The sequence below is a fragment of the Cnephaeus nilssonii genome, assembly GCF_951640355.1.
Source record: "Cnephaeus nilssonii genome assembly, chromosome: 12".
Classification (NCBI taxonomy): Eukaryota; Metazoa; Chordata; class Mammalia; order Chiroptera; family Vespertilionidae; genus Cnephaeus; species Cnephaeus nilssonii.
The window spans coordinates 54509376-54529321 of NC_137083.1; the positions used below are offsets into that span (position 1 = coordinate 54509376).

General features: G+C 41.4%; 1 protein-coding gene across 3 annotated transcripts in view; it reads left to right on the forward strand.

Annotated features, from left to right (window-relative positions):
- SVOPL (SVOP like) overlaps positions 1–19946 on the forward strand; it is a gene marked incomplete at its 5' end in the record, with an annotated part of 56907 nt that overhangs the window by 23812 nt on the left and 13149 nt on the right. Inside the window, one exon of one of the 3 annotated variants that reach the window (XM_079786209.1) lies at positions 16197–17876. In XM_079786209.1, the coding sequence (XP_079642335.1) occupies positions 16197–16331 (135 nt within the window). In that variant the 3' untranslated portion in view covers positions 16332–17876. Of the gene's footprint in view, positions 1–16196; positions 17877–19946 lie in introns of those variants that run through there. The other 2 variants (XM_079786207.1, XM_079786208.1) reach the window with 2 other exon arrangements.

Consider the following 19946-nt stretch of genomic DNA (forward strand, 5'->3'; position numbering starts at 1 on the left):
TGCGAGCAGGGTTTGGGTTTTGTTGGTGCTGTTGGGGGAGGATGCGAAGAAATGGGTGACACTAGGGGCTTGTGCAGTTGGATGACAATGGTCTCCATCAGGGGTGCAATTGCACAACAGAGCCGAGTGCTGGGAGGTGGCCTCGGGCTCAGGCAAATCAGACACAGGCTGGGGGGAAATTCAGGGCTGACTTGGACCCGTGGATGGGGCATTGTTTCAGGAGGAAAATAGGCAGATCTGGCGACCTGCGTGGGCCAGGTGCCTCAGAGGGCTAGATGGCTGGTCCCCCTCTGCTCATTCTCTTTTGGCCACAAGAAATGGGAATCCACCTGAGCTGCTGCCACAGAAAAAGCCGGAGTGAGGCTGGGCCCTGGAGGGCCTGCTCCAGGCAGGGGGGCTGACAGGAACCCAGGCCCTGCCTCCTCAGGCCTGCCTGGGGCCCGTGGTCGCTCCTCAGGCCTTACACCCGTCCCCCTGAAGACCAGGGCCCTGGGCTAGCCTGTGTGTGTGGCCGCCCCACAAATCCAAAGCACATGTCCTTCCCTCCAGCCTCCAGAAGACCATGATGCCTCTCTGCATCCCTAGAAAGGGCCTCTCATTGGCCGGGTCTGGTTAACTGTTCCTACTTAAGCTAAATCGGTTATGGCCAAGAGTCGGGGCTATGTACAAATGCCACTGAAGGCGGTTTGTGATACCGTGATTTTGTAACAAGAAAGCTGTATTTGGTCTTCATTCTGATTTCTGGCACAGAGCTCCTAAGACCCATGCGATTTCCTAAATGACCATCTTGCGATGGTAACGAGGTAACCTTGGGACTGTACCTCAGGGTGGGGACTGGTTGTCAGGAGAACCGACCATGTGATTAGAGGGTTGAGATTTTCAGTCCCACCACCCTGACCTCCGCGGAGGGAAGAGGGGCTGGAGGTTGACTCTGTCACCAGTGGCCAGGGATTTAGTCCGTCATTCCTGTGTGCTGGAGCCTCCATAAAAACCCCAAAGGGAGGGTGTGGGCAGCTTCCAGGTGGGGGGCCAGAATGCAGTTGGGCCTCTGGGCAGGGCCCCACATTCCCACGAGGACAGAAGTGCCTTTGTTCGAGACCTCGCCCTCTGTGTCTCTTCATCTGGCTTTTGATTCATACTCTAATATCCTTTGTTATAAACTGATAACCTAGTGAGTGAACAGGTTTCCTGAGTCATGTGACTTGCTCTAGCACATTAATCAAACCTCTGACTCACAGCCAGTTAGTTGGTCAGAAGTTCAGGGAGGAACCAGGACTGTGACTGGCACCTGAAGTGGGGGCAGCCTTGCGGGACTGAGCCCTCCGCTGTGGGACCTGATGCCACCTCCAGGGAGATAGTGTCAGAATTGAGTTGCTTGGTGGTGTGGAAGAAAACCCCCCACCGCACATGGTCATGGGGTGCAGAACCAAAAATAGGGGTGCAGCTTTTAGACAAAAGGTGTTGTCTGGGTTTGGGGTGGGGTGAGCTCTTCAGACAGCAGGGCGTGGTGTCACTCCTGAACTAACGGGTCAGCCTTCCCTTGGACGTGGTCCTCCAGCTTCAGTGTGTCAGAATCGCCAGGATAACTAACTTGGTAACATGAACATCCATGACTCTACCCAAAGATTCATTCTGTATATGGCACCATATACAGAATTTTGTGTTTTTTAATAGGTATCCTGAGTGAATCTGAGACAACTGGTCTGTAGTCCCCCCCCCCCCCCCCCCCCAGCCTTGAGAGGCACGAAGCACCACTATCTATAGGGAAGATACCAACTGGGAGATTAGCTTCTAATTTCACTTAATTCTTTGCCTCCTTCTCTTCATCCCTTTCCTCCCTCTCCTTCTCTTTGCCTTCTCTTTCTCCTCCTCTATCTTTTTCCTCCTCCTTCTTTTGCCCTAAAACAGACTACTAAACCAATTATGAATGTTTTAAGATGTTTAGTAGTTAAAAACTTTAATGGTATAGAGTAATAAGAGTTGTGGGTTATATAGTCCAAGAAAATAGAAAAGGGGAGATTTGGTTACAAGTATTAAAGCCTCAACAAATGTAGATGGGACCAGTACAGGCCCCTTACCAGCAGATCAGGGACGGCCTTCCCACTTATTCTGGGAAATGGCAAGAAGTCAGGTGCCTTGCCGGGCATGCCTAGGTTCAGCAATGTCAGGACTGCAGGTCCTACTATAGATGGTTAAGGTCCTTCCTGCATGTATGTATCCTTGGACTTCACCCCATCTAGGCCCATCTAGGCATGGCCACGTAGCTGTGGGGACTATAGGGTTTGGGTAACACAAGACTGTTTTTTGTGGCCAGGCTTAACATGGTGCCACATCAAAAGAAACTCAGTCCAGCATCCTATCAAAGCACTGAAAACATTTTAAATCTTTACAAAAGCCTCTTAAAGGGGTGTCAATGGGGAAGTGCATTCGTAAGTCCCTGCAAAACCTTTAAAAATCCTCTTTGCCTGCCTCACTCCCGTTGTCACCAGTGGTGTGGCAGTTGCACCATCTCCAGTCTCATCCCCTCAACCTCATCACCCCTCACAGTTCAAACTCTACCAAATGCCGCCTGAACTAGCCCTTCTCTGGCCCCCCTACAGCCTTCCAGAGCTCTCAGCTGTCTCTTGACTGAAATCATATAGCCTCTCGGGATTCAAAGAAAGCTGGATACACAGACAGAGGCTCTTTGTTAGGAGTCAGGGTTTCTTCATTTAAGAAACTATGGTGATGACTCATTCGACAAGCTGTTTTTGGAGGAATCCTCTACAAATTCTAGATGCCCTCATACAGTTTGCCAGTTAGACCACCACAAAGAACTCTAGCTACAATCTATAGTTGATAGGATAGAATTGAATTTCTTTTATCTCAGTTCCACATTCAATCAGCACTTACTGCACGCTTATCCTATGCCTGGCATCATTCTAGTTCTATTTATTAATATCACATGGTAATCTGGTTGCTGTCACACGGTAGCTTGAAATTAGCATGGTGGTAGTTGAGACCGAAGTATGAAGAGTTGGCAACTTGTAAAGGGAAATAGCATTTCAAGTAGGATGGCAGCTGCTACAAAGGCCCAGAGATGGGACAGATATTGATTGTTCCAAGAATAGGAACTAGCTTTGGTGAGCAAAGTGGAGAGACGTGCAGGGGAGAATGTCCCTTACAGATGTATTGAGGACTTTGGATTTTTTTTTCCCCCTCAGGAGTAGTGGGAAATAATTTAAGGTTTTAAGCGGGTGATGGACACAATCAGTTTTGCATTTAAAAAGAATGCTTTGGTTGCTTATATAGTTGGTGATTTGGGGGATGGGAGGCAAATAGACAAGGGTGGAACTAGCTTATAATAAGACTCTAATTTCACATCGCCATGTACTATTCACATGAAAAGGGAGATTTCAGAATTCTAGAAAAACCCTTTCTCTTATAGGGTAAAGATATAGGAAAAGACTATATAAAAATTTTAAATTTCTGCACAGAAAACAGTTTACCATAGAAAAGGCTGAAAGACAAACCTTGATCTTTCAAGGGTCTCATAAAAACTCTAATTGAACTGTCACAGCCGAGCTATGCTTTTCTTGTCTTACCAAATACCTTTTCTCCGAAAGCATGAAAACCCAGTCGGTCACTGCAGAAGATGGTTCACAGAGCTTCCCAAGTTAACGGGAAGGAAAGATAATATCCAGTTTCTATTTCCATAAATAGACATAAACTTATTGAGGAACTGTACAGTGATAAACTCCGGAACTCGTTAAAGCGGTTCGGACAACTTTTGGTCCGTAGAAAGTGCTGTCATAGGGAAAAGAGACCAGTGTGAACTGAATTCAACTTCGATGTGTACAGAGGTGACTGGTGTTGGAAAGAGAGGCTGAGGAGCTAGGATGGCAGGATCTGTAGAGTCAGGGAGGTGAAAAATGCAGAAAGCAGGACGGGAGCTTGGTCCATGCGAGACCCAGCCAGGAGCCATATGTTCAGGTGTCCCTGGAACAGACAGCAAATTCTTTTGGCAGCCCGAGTCATCGCCAGTAGGCACTTTAAGGGGGGCCAGAGTTATCCTAGGGATGCAGCTTTGAACTGATAGAAACTATGTTAGTGTTTATTCACGTCTTTATAGACCAAGGTTGAGGTCTAGGTGAGAAGAGGCTCAGAGAGGCCTGGCTAGTGTTAGGTCGCCGAAGGAGGAACGCACGAGCCAGAATGGTGAGGGATCACGGATTTATTTGATCATCCCCGCACCAGGTGGCTGAGCCTGGATGGCTCCAGCACACAGTGACGGGAGTCAGCGGTTTTTAAAAGACTTTTGGCGGGCTTTTTCTGGGCGGGGAATTCTCTGTGCAGGTCTTGAGGGGAGAGATAATGGAATGTGGTCTCGGCAAGTAAAGTGTGGTCTCAGCAAAAGGGAATGTCCATAGTGAAATGCCTTGAAAAGTCAGTTCCTGAGGGGAGGGGTATAGATTCAATTGCTCAATCAAACCTAACAGCTAGGAGTCTTTGTCAATGTCAAGTGTGGTTCATAAATATGATTGTGTTTATTGTATTTTCCGTGACTTAAGAGATTTCCAAAGGCATTTTTTTCTTCCATGCTGAAAACAAATAATTAAAACTAAAATGAAAATTTCACTACCTAATATTTTACTAGAGATAAATACAAATTTTTTAATGAAGCTCTTTCAATATATTTAAGTACTAGTGCCCCGGTGCATGGATTCATGCACATTGAAAGGAAATTAATTAAAAGGTGGCCGGCGGGGCAGGACGGGGTGAGACAAGCTGGACACTCCCTGGAGCCAACCTCCCACGGTCCCTTCCCAGCCAGGCACACCTAATGTGGTGCCGGGGCTCAAAGGGCATCTGCAGAGTGAGCAGGGTCCCTCTGGCCGGTGGGGTCCCTCGGCCTGGCCTGCAGGGATCAGGCTGAAACTGGCTCTCCGACATCCCCTGAGGGGTCTTAGATTGCGAGAGGGTAGTTCTGAGGTGACACACCCCAGAATCGGGCTCCCTCCTCTCTGGTTCTGGGATGCGTCACCCGAGAACCATCGCTGCCAAGTCACCGCAGCTCAGCAGCTCCTGCGTTGAGCATCCTCCCCCTGGTGGTCAGTGCACATCATAGCTACTGGTTGAACGGTCGGACAGTCACTTAGCCTTTTATATCTATAGATAGTATGTATATGCATATACATTTATCCAAATTTGATCATAGCTCATTAGTTCATATACTTTTTTAATTGAGATATAATTGACATTATATAACATATTAGTTTCAGGTATACAACATAATGATTTGATATATGTATGTATTACAGAATAATTACCTCAGTAAGTCTAGTTAACATCCATCACCACTCATTTTTCTTTTCTTGTGATGAGAATTTTAAGATTATCTTAGAAACGTTCAAATATAGAATACGATATTGTTGACTATACTCATCATGCTGTATGTTATATCCCCAGGACTTATTTATTTTATAACTGGAAGTTTGTATCTTTTCACCCCCCTCTTACCCACTTTGCCCCCTTCCCCAAACTCCCCACCTCCAACACCTCTTTAACCCTTAGTTTGTTCTCTGTATTTGAGTCTGTTTCTATTCCTCTCCTATACAATTTGATGTGGGTTTTTCTCTTGTGCCTGATTTATAGGAGGTGTTCAGCTAGCTTTGGGGTTTCTTTCAGAGGAAACTGTTGCATGTGTGGCTGTAGATTCAGTGTGTCAGGGCAGGAGGCGAGTTCAGAACTTTCATATACTTTCTATAGTTTGCTTTTTGCACTGAAAAATACATCGTAGACATTTTTTCATGTCAATAAATATTTAAAAATGCCTTTCAAAAGTTACTTTTCAATTCCTTTATCAGTTCCATATTGTTGAATATCTAGACTATTTCAGATAATTTTCTATTATAAACAACAGTAATGAACATCCTTGTGCTTACATTTTTTATGATTTCATTTCTTTATATATATATATATATATATATATATATATATATATATATGTGTGTGTGTGTATATATATATATATATATATATATATATATATATATATAAATTTTATTGATTTCAGAGAAGAAGAGAGGGATAGAAACATCTCCTCCTGGAGATCAAGCACGAAATCCAGGCATGTGTCCTGACCAGGAATTGAACTGGTGACCTCCTGGTTCATGTGTTGACACTCAAACACTGAGCTACGTCGGCTGGGCCTTGGGCCTTACATTTTTATCTAGCTATGCAGTTATCTCCTTTGGGTAAATTCCTAGAAATTGGATTGGTAGGTCAAAGAGTCTGTCCATTCTCCATTTTGATATATTGTGCTAAGATTCCCTTTGGGAAGGTTGTACCAATCAATGCCTAAGAGCCCCACTATTTCACATATTTGCCAACTGGTTTTGTTGTCTTGTCATCTTTGCCAATCTCACTGTCCATAAATGGTAATTTTGTTATTATAATTAGTATTTCTTTGATAGGGAATGGACCTGAATTGTTCTTTTCATATTTTAATTGGGTGTTTCATGTTTTTTAGCTTGCCCATTCAGGTCCTTGCCTGTTTTTCAGTTCAGTTTTTAAAATACTAACCTGTAAGAGTCCTTCATATACATAAAGGATTTTAATTATTTTTCTGTCATGTTGCAAATATTAACCCCTCCCAACTTTCCAATTTCTTTCATTCCTGTCTATGTTCTCCTTTCTCTGTACTTTAGGTTTTTATACATTTAGACTAATCAATATTTTTCTCCACAATTTCTGGCTTCTATGATGAGGATTATGAAAATCCACATTTGTCTCTTCTTCTAGTCCATCTTTTGGGGGGAGAGGGTGTATAAAAAATTGAAGCATAACATCCATATAAAAGTATCCAAATCATAAGTGGACAACTTAATCAATTTTCACAAAGTGAATGAATCCCAGACTCTGACCCAGAAATCCTTGACATGCCCTCTCCCAGGCCATTGAAGTATTTATTCATCAAAGGGTGAAGTCTCGTTCAGGAAACAGCTTTCTGATTTCCCAAATGGCAGGCCAGTTATCCCTACACTATTTATTGAATAACCTAGTTTTTACTCAATAGAAATGTTTGTTTGCTCGTATTCCCACAATTCCTTGGTCTATATTTAGTCTCACTATATTAGTCCATTGATCTGTCTGGTATTGTCACTGTCATATGACATTGTTGAATGAAATTTATAGTACAATAACAAAACTGGCTGCTTAAAGCACCACCTCGTTGCTCTTCTCAGATATACTTTAGAGTAATTGTTACATTCTGCCTCCCTTGTCTGCCCAAAACCTATTAAGATTTTATGTAGGTCTATATTTTTTAAAATATATTTTTATTGATTTCAGAGAGGAAGGGAGAGGGAGAGATAGAAACAGCAGAGACAGAAACAGATGAAAGAGAATCATTGGTCAGCTGCCTCCTGCATGCCCCACATTGGGGATCGAACCCACAACCTGGGCATGTGCACTGACTGGGAATTGGATTGCGACCTTCTGGTTTATAGGTTGATGCTCAACCACTGAGCCACACCAGCCGGGCCCTATTAAAATTTTAATTGTTAACTTGTTAAATGTATCAGTTTATGTAGTAAAAATGGACTTCTTTTTAGTGTTGTCTTTCTAAGATTATGGTTTGTGTTTCCATTTGTTTGGTGTTCCTTCTACAAGCCTTGCTGAGATTTTATTGTTTCCTTAAAATAGATCCCGCATGTCTTGTTTATTCTTATGCATTTTATGGCTTTTCATTGTTATTGTGAATAGATTTTTTTTTCATTATAATTTCTAGTCTAACATTCTAACAAGTAATTTGTTTTTAGAGAGGCTATTGAGTCTTTTTGTCTATTGATTTTTAAAAAGCCAGCTCATTCTGGACGGTTTTTCATTTGAGTTGAGTTTTTCAGGTTTACAATTGTATCCTGTGATTTTATTTCTCCTTGTCAAATCCTTCTATTTAGCATTTTAACGTGCTTAAGATTTCACAGCTTACAAAATGTAAACTCAACCCTATTGACTATGTCTTTCCAGCCAAATTACTTAAGAGGGCTCCTTCTCTTCACTGTCCTCATTTCCTTCTCCCCACTCACACTGTCACCCTCTCCAGCCTGGCTGCAGCCCTCCCTACTCTACCACAATGAATCTTGGCAAGGTCTCTGAGGGACCTCCACATCTCTAAGTACAAACGTTGTTTTAGTCCCCCATCTCATGTGACCTCTCCCTCACTTTAGGGACTGATGGCCATGCCTTTGTTCTCTATCCCCTTCCCATGCCAACCATCACCTCGCCCTCTTGTGGTTTTCCTCCTACAACTTCGGCTGTTCCTTCTCTATCTCTTTGTAGTACATTGTCCTCTAATTTTTGCTCAATATTAGACCCTCATCTTTTCATATTTTACTCTCCACTTAGATGATTTCACCTATTTTTATTTTAATTATCATCTATGTGCTCATGAGTCCCAAATTTATATCTCTAGACTAGGCCTTTCTTCTGAACTGCAATTTGATACATCCAATCACCTCTTCAACATTTCCATTTGAACGTCTCAAAATCATCTTAAATTCAGCATGTCCAAAATTCAAGTCATGACATTTCTCCCCAAACCCACTCTTCTTCCAGTTTCCAATCTGGAGTTGTCCTCTATTCCCTTCTCCTTTATCGTCATATTCAATCCTCAAACCATGTGGCTTTAACATCCCAATAGATGCTGGAGCATCTTATCTGCTTTTCCACCACCAGCACCACCCTGGTTGAAACTACCATCACCTGTCATTGGACTGCTAACATAGAGTCCTGACTGGTCTCCTTCTGTGTGCTCTTCTTCTCATTCAACTCATTTTCTTTACTGCATCCATGTAGATGTTGTGTTATTCTTGTGCTTATAGCCCTTTATTGTATTGCTCCTTCCCTTCCTCATACATAAAGACCAAAATTCTCAACATGATTTACAGGGCTCTACCATTGAGGCCCCCATCTGGTACTCTCCCCTGCTGTTTACTTAGCTATAAACAATCTGGTTCTTGTAGTTTATTAAAACCACCACAAATTTCACACCCACCCCCCCCGCCACCCCAGGGTTTTCTCAATTGCTGGTACTGGAAACCCTTATCCCTTCCTACTCCATCTCCACCCCGGTTAGCTATGATTCATTCCCTGCTTAAGAAAGCCTTCCCTTTTGCCCTAAACTAAGTTTGGTCTCCCTGTTATGAGCTCTTTAGCACTTTGAGATTTGCCTTCATGTTGCTTATCAGATTGTAGTTGCCTATTTGTCAGACTAAAATCTCTCTCTCTCAATAGACTTTAGGCCCCATGAGGACAGGGATATGTGCATATTTTGCTAATTTCTTTACTCCTAGCTCGTTCTCCAGGACCTGGCATATATAGTGGGTACTCAGAACTTTTTGTGAGTGATGTTTCTAACTAGCTATTTTGAATAAAGAAAATGAATTTATTTTTCCTATTAATTTTGTATCCAACTATTTTATTGAAATACCAGGGTTCAGTTTGGGTCCTCAGGAAAGCAGATGCCACCGTGGAATTGCATATGCAAGAGATTTACTGGGAAGTACCTGGAAGGGGGAATGGGAAGGAGGAGTGGGCAAGGAGAGCCTTCAGGTCATGCTGCAGGTATGACAGCAGCAAGACCTCATTTAGCCAGTGTTTTCCTCTTTCAGAGAAGCACTGAGTTTTATGTGCCTGTATTTTATTTATAAACGTTGAATCAACACACAGAGATGACATGGTGGCTGGTTTTTGTTTGTGTGTGTTTTATCTTTCCTAGGTTCTCATTGTCATCCAGGTTTCATTAAAAAGAAATAAATGTTTCTTCTTTCCCTGGACTCTGTTCCTTAGAAATTTGAAAGAATTGGCACTTTTGAGGCTGTACTTGTTAGTCACTTTTTTGGGGGTTGTTTCTGTTGGTTTTATATCTGGGAGTAAATGTCAGGAAACATTTTTACTGAATATCTAATTATTCAAATTTATAAGCAAATATAAATTTTGGGATAGTATTTTCATCCTCTGTATTAGTGATTATTTCTTTCACATTCTTAATTCCATGTTTTTAGGATTTTTTCACTTTAAAAAATTATGTTACTTTTTAAAAAAATGTTTTTATTGATTTCGAAATGGAAGGGAGAGAGAGATAGAAATATTAATGACAAGAATCATTGATTAGCTGCCTCCTGCACACCCACTGCTGGGAATTCTAGCCCACAACCCAGGCATGTGTCCTGACTGGGAATTAAACTGTGACCTCGTGGTACAGTATAGGTCAATGCTCAACTCCTGAGCCACACCAGTGGGTTATGATTTTTCACTTTCATAGCTAGCTTTATTTTTTTCTAAAATAGCTCTTGGATCAATTTATCAAGTCCCCCTGTTTCTGTTTTTAATTTATTCATTTAAGCTTTTGTTTTTATGAATTCTTTTACACTAATTTCATAGGTTTATTAGCTTTTTATTTTCCTTCTTGAGTCAGAAGTACAGTTCAGTGGTTATTTATATTAACAAGGTTTACAATCATTTGGGGATTTTTTTCTGAATATAAAAATGTTTGTTGTGAAACTTCAAATACAGAAGTGTAGAACCAAGAAAGGAAAAATTCCTTGTAATTTGATCATCAGAGATAACAACTGTCTCTCTTAATAGTTTGGGGTATGTTCTTCCAAATGCTTTTCTAGGCATATATTTGTCTCTCTTTTGGTGTGCCTGTGAACCAGTAGTAGTATTTGTATACATGTAAATGTGCATATGTATTTTTTATGTTTATAATGTATGTGTTATATACGCACAGATGTATGTATAAGTGTAGATATACTTCTTACTTAGTCACATACGTATTTCAGGTCTCCGAGGGAGGACAGGCCTCTCACAGATCTGAAATGGCCTGAGGGCAAGGAAAGCAGATTGCCCGGGTTTCTATTTTGGTTAGACTGAGAGTTCCCATGCTCGGGCAGGGGCTTGTGTAATTCAAATCTCCTGCCAGCGCCAAAGGAAGGAGCACTCAGGCTTTTTTATAAGTTTGTCCACAAGCTGGAGAACAAGGGAAAGAGAGGAGGATGAGGCTTAAAGGCTGTCAGTAGCCATCAAATAGATGTGTTTACATCTTTACGCTGTGTTTCTACATGTATGTGAGTGTGTATGTAGACAAGCCTGTGTATAACACCTACCCATACATCTACATATTTATATATATACTAGTGGCCCGGTGCACAAAATTCGTGCACATTAAAAGGGAATTACCGTATTTTCTGGCATATAAGACGACTGGGCGTATAAGATTTTCCTGGGTTAAAAAGTAGTCTTATAAGCCGGAAAATATGGTAATTGTAACAGGAACGATGGAACGGGGTGGGAATTGTTTCAGAAAAGGTACAGTATTTTCCGGTGTATAAGATGACCTTTTAACCCAGGAAAATCTTATACACCCAGTCGTCTTATATGCCGGAAAATACGGTAATTAGAGGAAATATTTTAATATTGCTATTTGCCCTTTCTCTATAATAGAAGTGTCAAAGATGAAAGAAAATTTGTAAAATGTATATGAAAATCTCCCTCCTGTCAGAGTCTGGGGTGCACCATGGGACCCAGAGTCAAGTCCCCGCCCACCTGCGCGTGCCTCAAAATCACGCGAGACCCAGACCCGGCCGGCCCCACCCCCGTCAAGCCCCGGAGGGCGGGGGGTGCAGCCTCAGGTCCTCTGGTCCGGCACCGTGTGGGGGGCACAGCCTCAGGTCCCTCCGTCAAGCTCCGCCGGGTGGGGGGTTATGGCCTCAGGTCCCCTGGCGCAGCCTCAGGTCCCCCGGCCCTGGCGCTAGAGCGGGGGATGTTGCCTCAGGTCCCCCAGCCTGGCACCGAGGTGGGGGACGTGGCCTCAGGTCCCCCATCAAGCCCCGCTGGGTGGGGGGCCCACCCTCAGGTCCCCTGGCCCCGGTGCTGGGGCAGAGGGCGTGGCCTCAGGTCTCCCGGAGCCGGCGCGAGGGTGCGATGACCATTTGCATATTAGCTCTTTATTATATAGGATATCTACGTATTGCAACTGCCTTTTCTCATCAATTGTTTCATGTCAGTACATGTAGATCAACCTCATTCTTTTAAGTACTAGTAGGTGCATAGATCTCCACTGTGTGGATATGCCATAGTCAGTCATTACCTTGTTTATGAGTAAGTTGCTTCTGTGTTATTTCTCTATGGTTTTACAATGGGACAACGAACATCATGCACCCTACACTTTTGTACATGTGCAACTGTGTTATTCAACACATAGTCATTGAGCTCCTTGATGTTCCAGATACTGTACAAGTGAAGGTCCCAGATTCTTTAAAATTACACTATAGTGGTGAAGGGACCTGGGACAGCTTATTAATATGTCAGATATAATGCTATGTGCTATGCAAACATAAAATAGGGAAAGGAGACAGTGATGAGGTGGTCTGCTAATACTAGTACAGGGTGGTGGGGAGGGCCTCTGCAATAGGACACAGACGTGAGAATGAATGGAATATGTCTGAGGGAAAAGCAGAATTTTTAGAAAAGCTCTACTGGGTAATTTTTAGGTCAAAGGATGTACATATTTTAAATTGTGATGATCTTGTCAAATTTCATTTTTTAAAAATTTATGCATTTCATGATATAACATATTAACCATTCTTAAACAAGCACCCCTATTTCCATCCATCACCACCAAAAGGGATAGTAAACTTTTAAGCCTTATTAATATGGTACAAAATACATTATATCATCTTAATCTGTAATTTGTTCGTTTTTAGTAAGGCTGAGCACCTTTTATTTATTATCCATTTGTATTTTTTTTGGTAAATTGTTAAATGTGATTTGCAATTTTTCCACAGGCGATTAGCCATTTATTACTATAATGCAGATATTTATTGTTTGTGGTTTACTTTTTTATCTTACTCTGTATTTTTTTTTTTGCATGCAAAATTTAAAATATTTTTTACCAACTATTTTCATTTGTGTTAATGTTTTGTGTCATGCTTAATGGCCTTCATCACTTGTTTATCCATATTTCTAAAACACTGCAAGTCAATTTATGCTTCAGGCCTGAAGTTAGGATCCAGCTTTAAAAAGCAACAAAACAATGCCTCGCTGGTTGTTCCCAGGCCATTAATCATCCCTGTGTTTTGGCTCATCTCAATTGACTTACTATGCCCCTATTATAATAAACCACATTTCCATAGATTCTTGTATCTATTCTGGCACCAGTCACACGGCTAATGACTGAAACCTTGTTTAATGCCTCTTGGGCTAAAAACCTCCCTCAGACTCTCCTATCTCCCAGACATATTTAAAAGTGATTTTTTAAAATCCTAGTGGGATTTTGATTGAAAATCCATTAGCGTTACTTACTTTGTATATATATATATATTCCTCTCTCATCATGGATGTTTCTATCTCTATTCCTCTCCCTTTGGATGTTTCTATCTCTATCCTTCCACTGTCTCTAAATTATATATATATATATATATATATATATATATATATATATATATATATATATATATATAATTTAGAGACAGTGGAAGGGAGAGGGATAGAGATAGAAACATCCATGATGAGAGAGGAATATCATTGATTGGCTGCCTCCTGCACCACCACCCCCTACCCCCAAACAGGGGATCGAGCCCGCAACCCAGACATGTGCCCTGACCAGGAATCGAACCAGTGGCCTCTTGGTTCCTGGCTTGATGCTCAACTGCTAAGCTACACCAGCCGGGCAGCATTAGATTACTTTGGTGAGAATTATGTTATAATATTAAAAAATACTGTTTTTCCAAGAATTAGATTTATTCAAATTTTCATGTTCTTAATAGTTATAATTTTCATGTCTTATACATTTCTTAAATTTATTCCTAAGTATTTTTTGTTCCCATTAGCTATGTCCCACAAACTTAATATTGTTGTATTTTCATCACATTCAGTGTTTTTAGTTTTTATTTTTGAGACTTCCTTGACCCACAGTTTAAACGCTTTTGGAAGTTTTGCTGTTATCCTTATTTGTATCTTAATACCATTTTAGTCAGAGAACCCATTCTATAATTTTAATTCTTTAAAATCTTTTGAGGTTTACTTTATGGCCCAGCACATGGTCTGCCTTGGTGAGTGCTCCACGGGTAGAAAAGAATGTACCTTCTGCTGTTGCGGTGTGTTCTGTTCCAATCAAATTCTGGTCGTTGACGTGCCATGTTGTGGTTTTGTTTTTTACCTCCCTGCTTATTTTGTCTCTAGTTCTATCAATTGCTGAGAGAGGGGCACTGAAGTCTCCAACTGCATGTGGATTTATCTATTTCTCCTTTCAGTGTTTACTGGATGCATTAATATATATATATATATATATATATATATATATATATATATATATGTATATATACACACATATATATATATATATATACATATATATATATATGTATATATATATATATATATATATTTTTTAATATATTTTATTGATTTTTTACAGAGAGGAAGGGAGAGGGACAGAGAGTTAGAAACATCGATCAGCTGCCTCTTGTTTGGTGTATAAATCTTTAGGATTGCTGTCTTGGTGGACTGAAACTTTTATTAGGTAATGTCCTCTTTGTCCCTGGTCTGGGCTTTTAGAAGTAGAGATTACCATATCTTTTTGATACAGTGAATTTGGAGTAGGGCCCGAAACCTGCATTTTAACAAACTTCCCAGATGATTTTTTAAAGCAGGTATTACTCAGAATTCTCACTTGCAAACAATAGAAATTACTCTGGTTAACTTAAAAGGAATTCATTGGGAGACTATCCAGTAGCATCCACTGGACTGCTCAAGTCCTGCCAGGAAGCAGAGCCCTGTCCCTCTAGGGAAACCAAGACGACAAAGCAGTTGTTCTCCCTGACCCCAGCTGGTTGAGCATTTTATGAGCTAAACTCGACCGACCCATCAGGGTACCACACCACCTAGGACTTTGAATCTGGTGCAAAGGATATGAGGTGGGGAGAGTTTAAAGTTCATTTTGTGGGTGGTAAGAATTTTGATGTCCAATAATAAAAGGGGCAGCAATGGCAGAATTTAGACACATGCCTAACTATTATATGATTTGGTCATGATTCAGGCTGCCCAGTCTCTTGGTTCCTGCATCTTTTCCTTTTTCTGAGCCCGGTTTCCCTGCCTTATAGATGGACACACACACACACTCACTTATACAACTCCTATTTCAGAAAAGTTGTATGTACTTTATTTTGGGAAATAAAACCAGAAATGATACATAGGCCAACTACAAAATAATGAGGCTAATATCATGGGTTCTCTCGCATGCCAAATGGGATTATTTACCGTTCTGGAAGGCCACAGGCCTGTGCAAAGGACAGGTTCTCAAACTGCCTATCTCGGGAGGACCTAAGTGGCGGTAAGAGCACTGTGCTGTTAGGAGTCTGTATGTGACTTGGGACAAGTGGTCACTTAGCTCTGACCCTTGACTCATCGGTAATGCAAGGAGTTTGGACTAGACCACAGTTTCTAGGCCTCTCCAAAGTGCAATTTTCTGTGACACCAGAGCCTTGCTGCTCCTGAATGGCTTCAGGTCATTTTTGTGAGAGTAGTTGACAACTGCCAGGTGGCTGGCTGTTTGCTAACTTGGGGGCACAGTCCTGCAGAAACTGACATGTGAGATGGAGTGTATGAACTTGCTCGCCATTAACAGGGTGAGAGGATCCAGGCCAAAGAATGTATGTAGAGTGACAGAAATCCATTCTTACTGTGGGAAAATGGTCACCATATCGTTTTGTCACACACGCAGTGAAGCATAATGGACAAGACACGTTATGTTTTCAGAGAGACCTTGAGATTATCTTTCTTCTAAAAAAGACCAAAACACAAAACTTTCTCCTGGTTCATCCTGTCAGAATTGAAGAGGGAAATGGATGTTTGGCTGAGGGGGTCACCGAATGAACGAGAGGGTTAGAAGTTAAGCACGCTGCATTGGTATTTGAGAGGAGGTGGGATCCTGGTTTGCTCTGGAAATGCCTGAAGGGTGGGTGCAGAGGCAAGTCTAAGCTGGCCAAGGCATATTGCCCGTCCCCGTTCATGGAGGAATCCCACAAAAGCACAACACAGAATGGCTATAAAGGATCTTCCTTTATGTTTGGTGAATCCTTCCCCCTTTGGCGGAGGATCAGTTTAGAAGTGCCTGGGGCACAATAAATGAAGTCATTCTTTGTGACTTGCAGGTTCTGATGAGCGCATCGTTGCTGGGGGCCCTGTGCCTTTTCTCATCCGTCTGTGTTGTGTGTGCCATTTCAGCATTTACACTCCCCATTGAGACCAAAGGTCGGGCCCTACAGGTGAGTGATGCAGGGATCTAAAAAACCCTCAATCCCCACTTTTAGAACAAAGAAATGAACTTGGAGTATGAAATCCTTTTAAGCAGACAGGATTATTCATGAGCTAACACTGGTATTTGTTTAGTGTGTCCAAAAAAAATAAAAGGGTATCCATTTTCCCCACATGTAACTTTGAGCAGCAATAAAGTTAAAGTAACTGATTATCCACCTCAAACCTGCTTTCAGTAAAGGTTATAGCTTGATTCAGGGACCATGGTGAATGATAGTTGTTGAGGCCTCAGCATTCTACCCTTCCCACTTTTCCTCCTGGATGTAAGCACTGCAGAACTGAAGGCGGCCCAAGGAGCAGAAATAGCTGTTTGTGTTGCCCTTAGAATGACTGTGTTGACATACTAGTCCAGCTACCTTTCCCCACCAGTACTATTGGCCACCAGTGATAAGTCGAAAGCTTCAGCTGCGCCAGTTGCATTTAACAGCCAGTAGACACTGACTGCTTACTGTATTTCACAAAGTACACAGAACACGATGCACCCAAGTGTAAGGTATGCTCCATGGGCCAAATTGTAGAGGACAGGGCCTCTCCTATCCCTGTGCCCTTATCAAAGTATAGGTAGTGGCACTGTTCTCCTGCTGTAAACATGCTTATTGCTGGATGCAAGGGTGTGCATGTGCATATGTGCATGGAGGGAAGGGGGGTGGGCAGTTGGGTTTGATCTTGAACTGCTGCCCCTAAATGAGGCTGTTCAGTCATGATGCTTCTCTGGCTGAATGTGACTTGTTCTCTCCCATGTCCTATTCATGGTACACCACAGACACGTTAATATTGGTACTGATGCATTTTGTTGTGAGTAGATATAAGGAAGGCACTTTAAAGTAAAAAAAAACACCACTCTTGATTTTTTTTTCCCTAGGTCCAAAATATGCTACTCCATTTTAAATACCTTGGATTATCTGTAAGATAATATATACATTTTAATCACAGATTAGATAACCTGTCATATAATTCCAAATTTAGGGCTGTGTTTAGGTTCCATAGTAGGAAAGGTAATCCATTCGATGATCCATGATTCCTTTTAATCTTACATGAAGGATTATCATATCCTTCACACAAATGAGGAAACTAAAGCAAAGGTAAGTTGAGTAACTTGTATAAAGGAACACGCCAGTATATAGTAGGACTAGAATTTAAAACGGATTGTAAAATTAAGAGATGCTAAATCTTGATAATGTTTTTATTGTTTGTTGCTGTTAATCCTCACCCAAAGGTATTTTTTCCTTTGCTTTTCAGAGAGGGTGGAAAGGAGGGAGGGGGAGAGAGAGAAAGAAACATCGATGTGAGAGTAACATTGATAGATTGCCTCACACAAGTGCCCTGACAGGGACTGGGAATTGAACCCGCAACCTTTCAGTGCTCTGGCTGACGCACTAACCGCTGGGAACACGGGCCAGGGCAAGTGATGCTAAATTTTAATCTAGTTTTCCACGCTCATTAAGTAGTAACACTACCGTATTTTCCGGCGTATAAGACGACTGGGCGTATAAGATTTTCCTGGGTTAAAAAGTCGTTTTATACGCCAGAAAATATGGTAGTCCAATATATCTAATCCATTATATCTAATCCCATCAATATAATCCAATATACCTTATTTTCTGGCGTATAAAACGACTTTTTAACCCAGGAAAATCTTACATATCCAGTCGTCTTATACGCCGGAAAGTACGGTATATATAAAAGGAAACCAGGCCCTAGCAGGTTTGGCTCAGAGGACAGAGAGTCAGCTTGTGGACCAAAAGGTCACAAGTTTGGTTCCCGGCAAGGGCATGTACCTTGGTTGCAGGATCCTCCCAGGTCCAGGCCCTGGTCTGTGTGTAGGAGGCAATGTGTCTTTCTCACATTGATATTTCTCTGTCTTTCCCTCTCTTCCTAAAAATCAATGGAAAAAATATATTTGGGTAAGGAATTAAGGAAAAAAGGAGGGGAGGAGGAGGAACTAGGCTCACCATCAAGTGTGCTCTATGGATTTCCAATTGAAATCATACCCACTTAAAAAAAGTCTATTCCCACCCTAGCCAGTAGATAGTGTTGTCCTGCGGACCAAAAGGTCCCGGGTTCGATTCTGGTCAAGGGCACATACCTCGGTTGCAGACTCCTACCGGGTCCAGGCCCTGGTCTGTGTGTAGGAGGCAACTGATCCATGTGTCTCTCTCACATTGATGTTTCTCTTTCTCTCTTCCACTCTCCCTAAAAATCAATGAAAAAAATGTCCTTGGGTAAGAATTAAAAAAAAAAAAAAGATTAGTCCCTCTTCTGTGGACTGGGACAGGCTTTTACCATTGTGGTGGAATCATTTTACATGTCTGTTTAGAAGACTTTTTAATATAACTTCCTTACAACTATAACATGTATGTTCAATAACTACGATTGTGTGAGCACATAAAGCCATTGCGTGGCTATTTGTCTATGGAAAAAAAAAAACTTTTAATCTTTATTGAGAATTTTACAGATGTCCCCCTTTCCCCCCTCCACCCGTTACCACCCCACCCTATTGTGTCTATAAGTAATGCATATAAGTTCTCATGTTAATCTCTTCCAGCCTCCCCTTTCCCCCTGAAATTCATCAGTCTGTTCCATGCCTCTGGTTCTATTTTATTCATCAGTTTATTTTGTTCATTAGATTCCCTATTCATTTATTTTGATTTTTAGATTCTATTGTTGTAGATATCTATTTTTTGCCCTTTTGTTCATATTTTTTATTGTTATTCTTCTTAAAGAATACCCTTCAACATTTCATGTAATACTGATTTGGTGATGAAACTGTTTAGCTTTTTCTTATCTATGAAGCTCTTTATTTGACTTTCAATTCTAAATGATAGCTTTGCTGGGTAATCTTTGTTGTAGATCCTTGCTGTTCATCACTTAGAATATTTCTTGCCACTCCCTTCTGGCCTGCAAAGTTTCTGTTGAGAAATCATCTGATGGGTGCTTCCTTATAGGTAACTGCTTTTCAGATTCTTCGTCTTTAACCCTTGGCATTTTAATTATGATGTATTGGTGTGTGCCTCTTTGAGTTCATCTTGTTTGGGACTCTGTTTCCTGGACTTGTAAGTTTATTTCTTTCTGTCATTTCTTCAAATAGGTTTTCGATACCTTGCTCTCTCTCTTCTCTTTCTGGCACTTCCATAATGCAAATGCTGGTACTCTTTAAGTTATCCCAGAGGATTTTTATTTTCTTTTTTTGCTCTTGTGATTGGGTGATTTTTGCTTCCTCATATTTGATTCTTGGTATCCTCTACCACTGATTACCTGTAAATTATTCATTTCAGTTAGTGTATGCTTAATTTCTGACTGGTCCTTTTTCATGTCTTTGATGTTCTAAGTCCCTTGAAGCTCTCATTAAGATCCTTGAGCATTCTTATAGTTTTGAACTCTGTATCTAGTAGTTGCTTGCTTTTCACTTAGTTCTTTTTCTGGAGACTTCTTCTCTTCTTTCATTTGTGACATGTTTGTCTCCACATTTGGCTGCTTCCCTGTTTGTTTCTAGGTATTAGGTAGAGCTGCTATGTCTCCTGGAATTGGTAAAGTGGCTTTGCGCAGTAGGTGTCCTGTAAGGACCAGTGGCTCAGCCTCCCGTTACC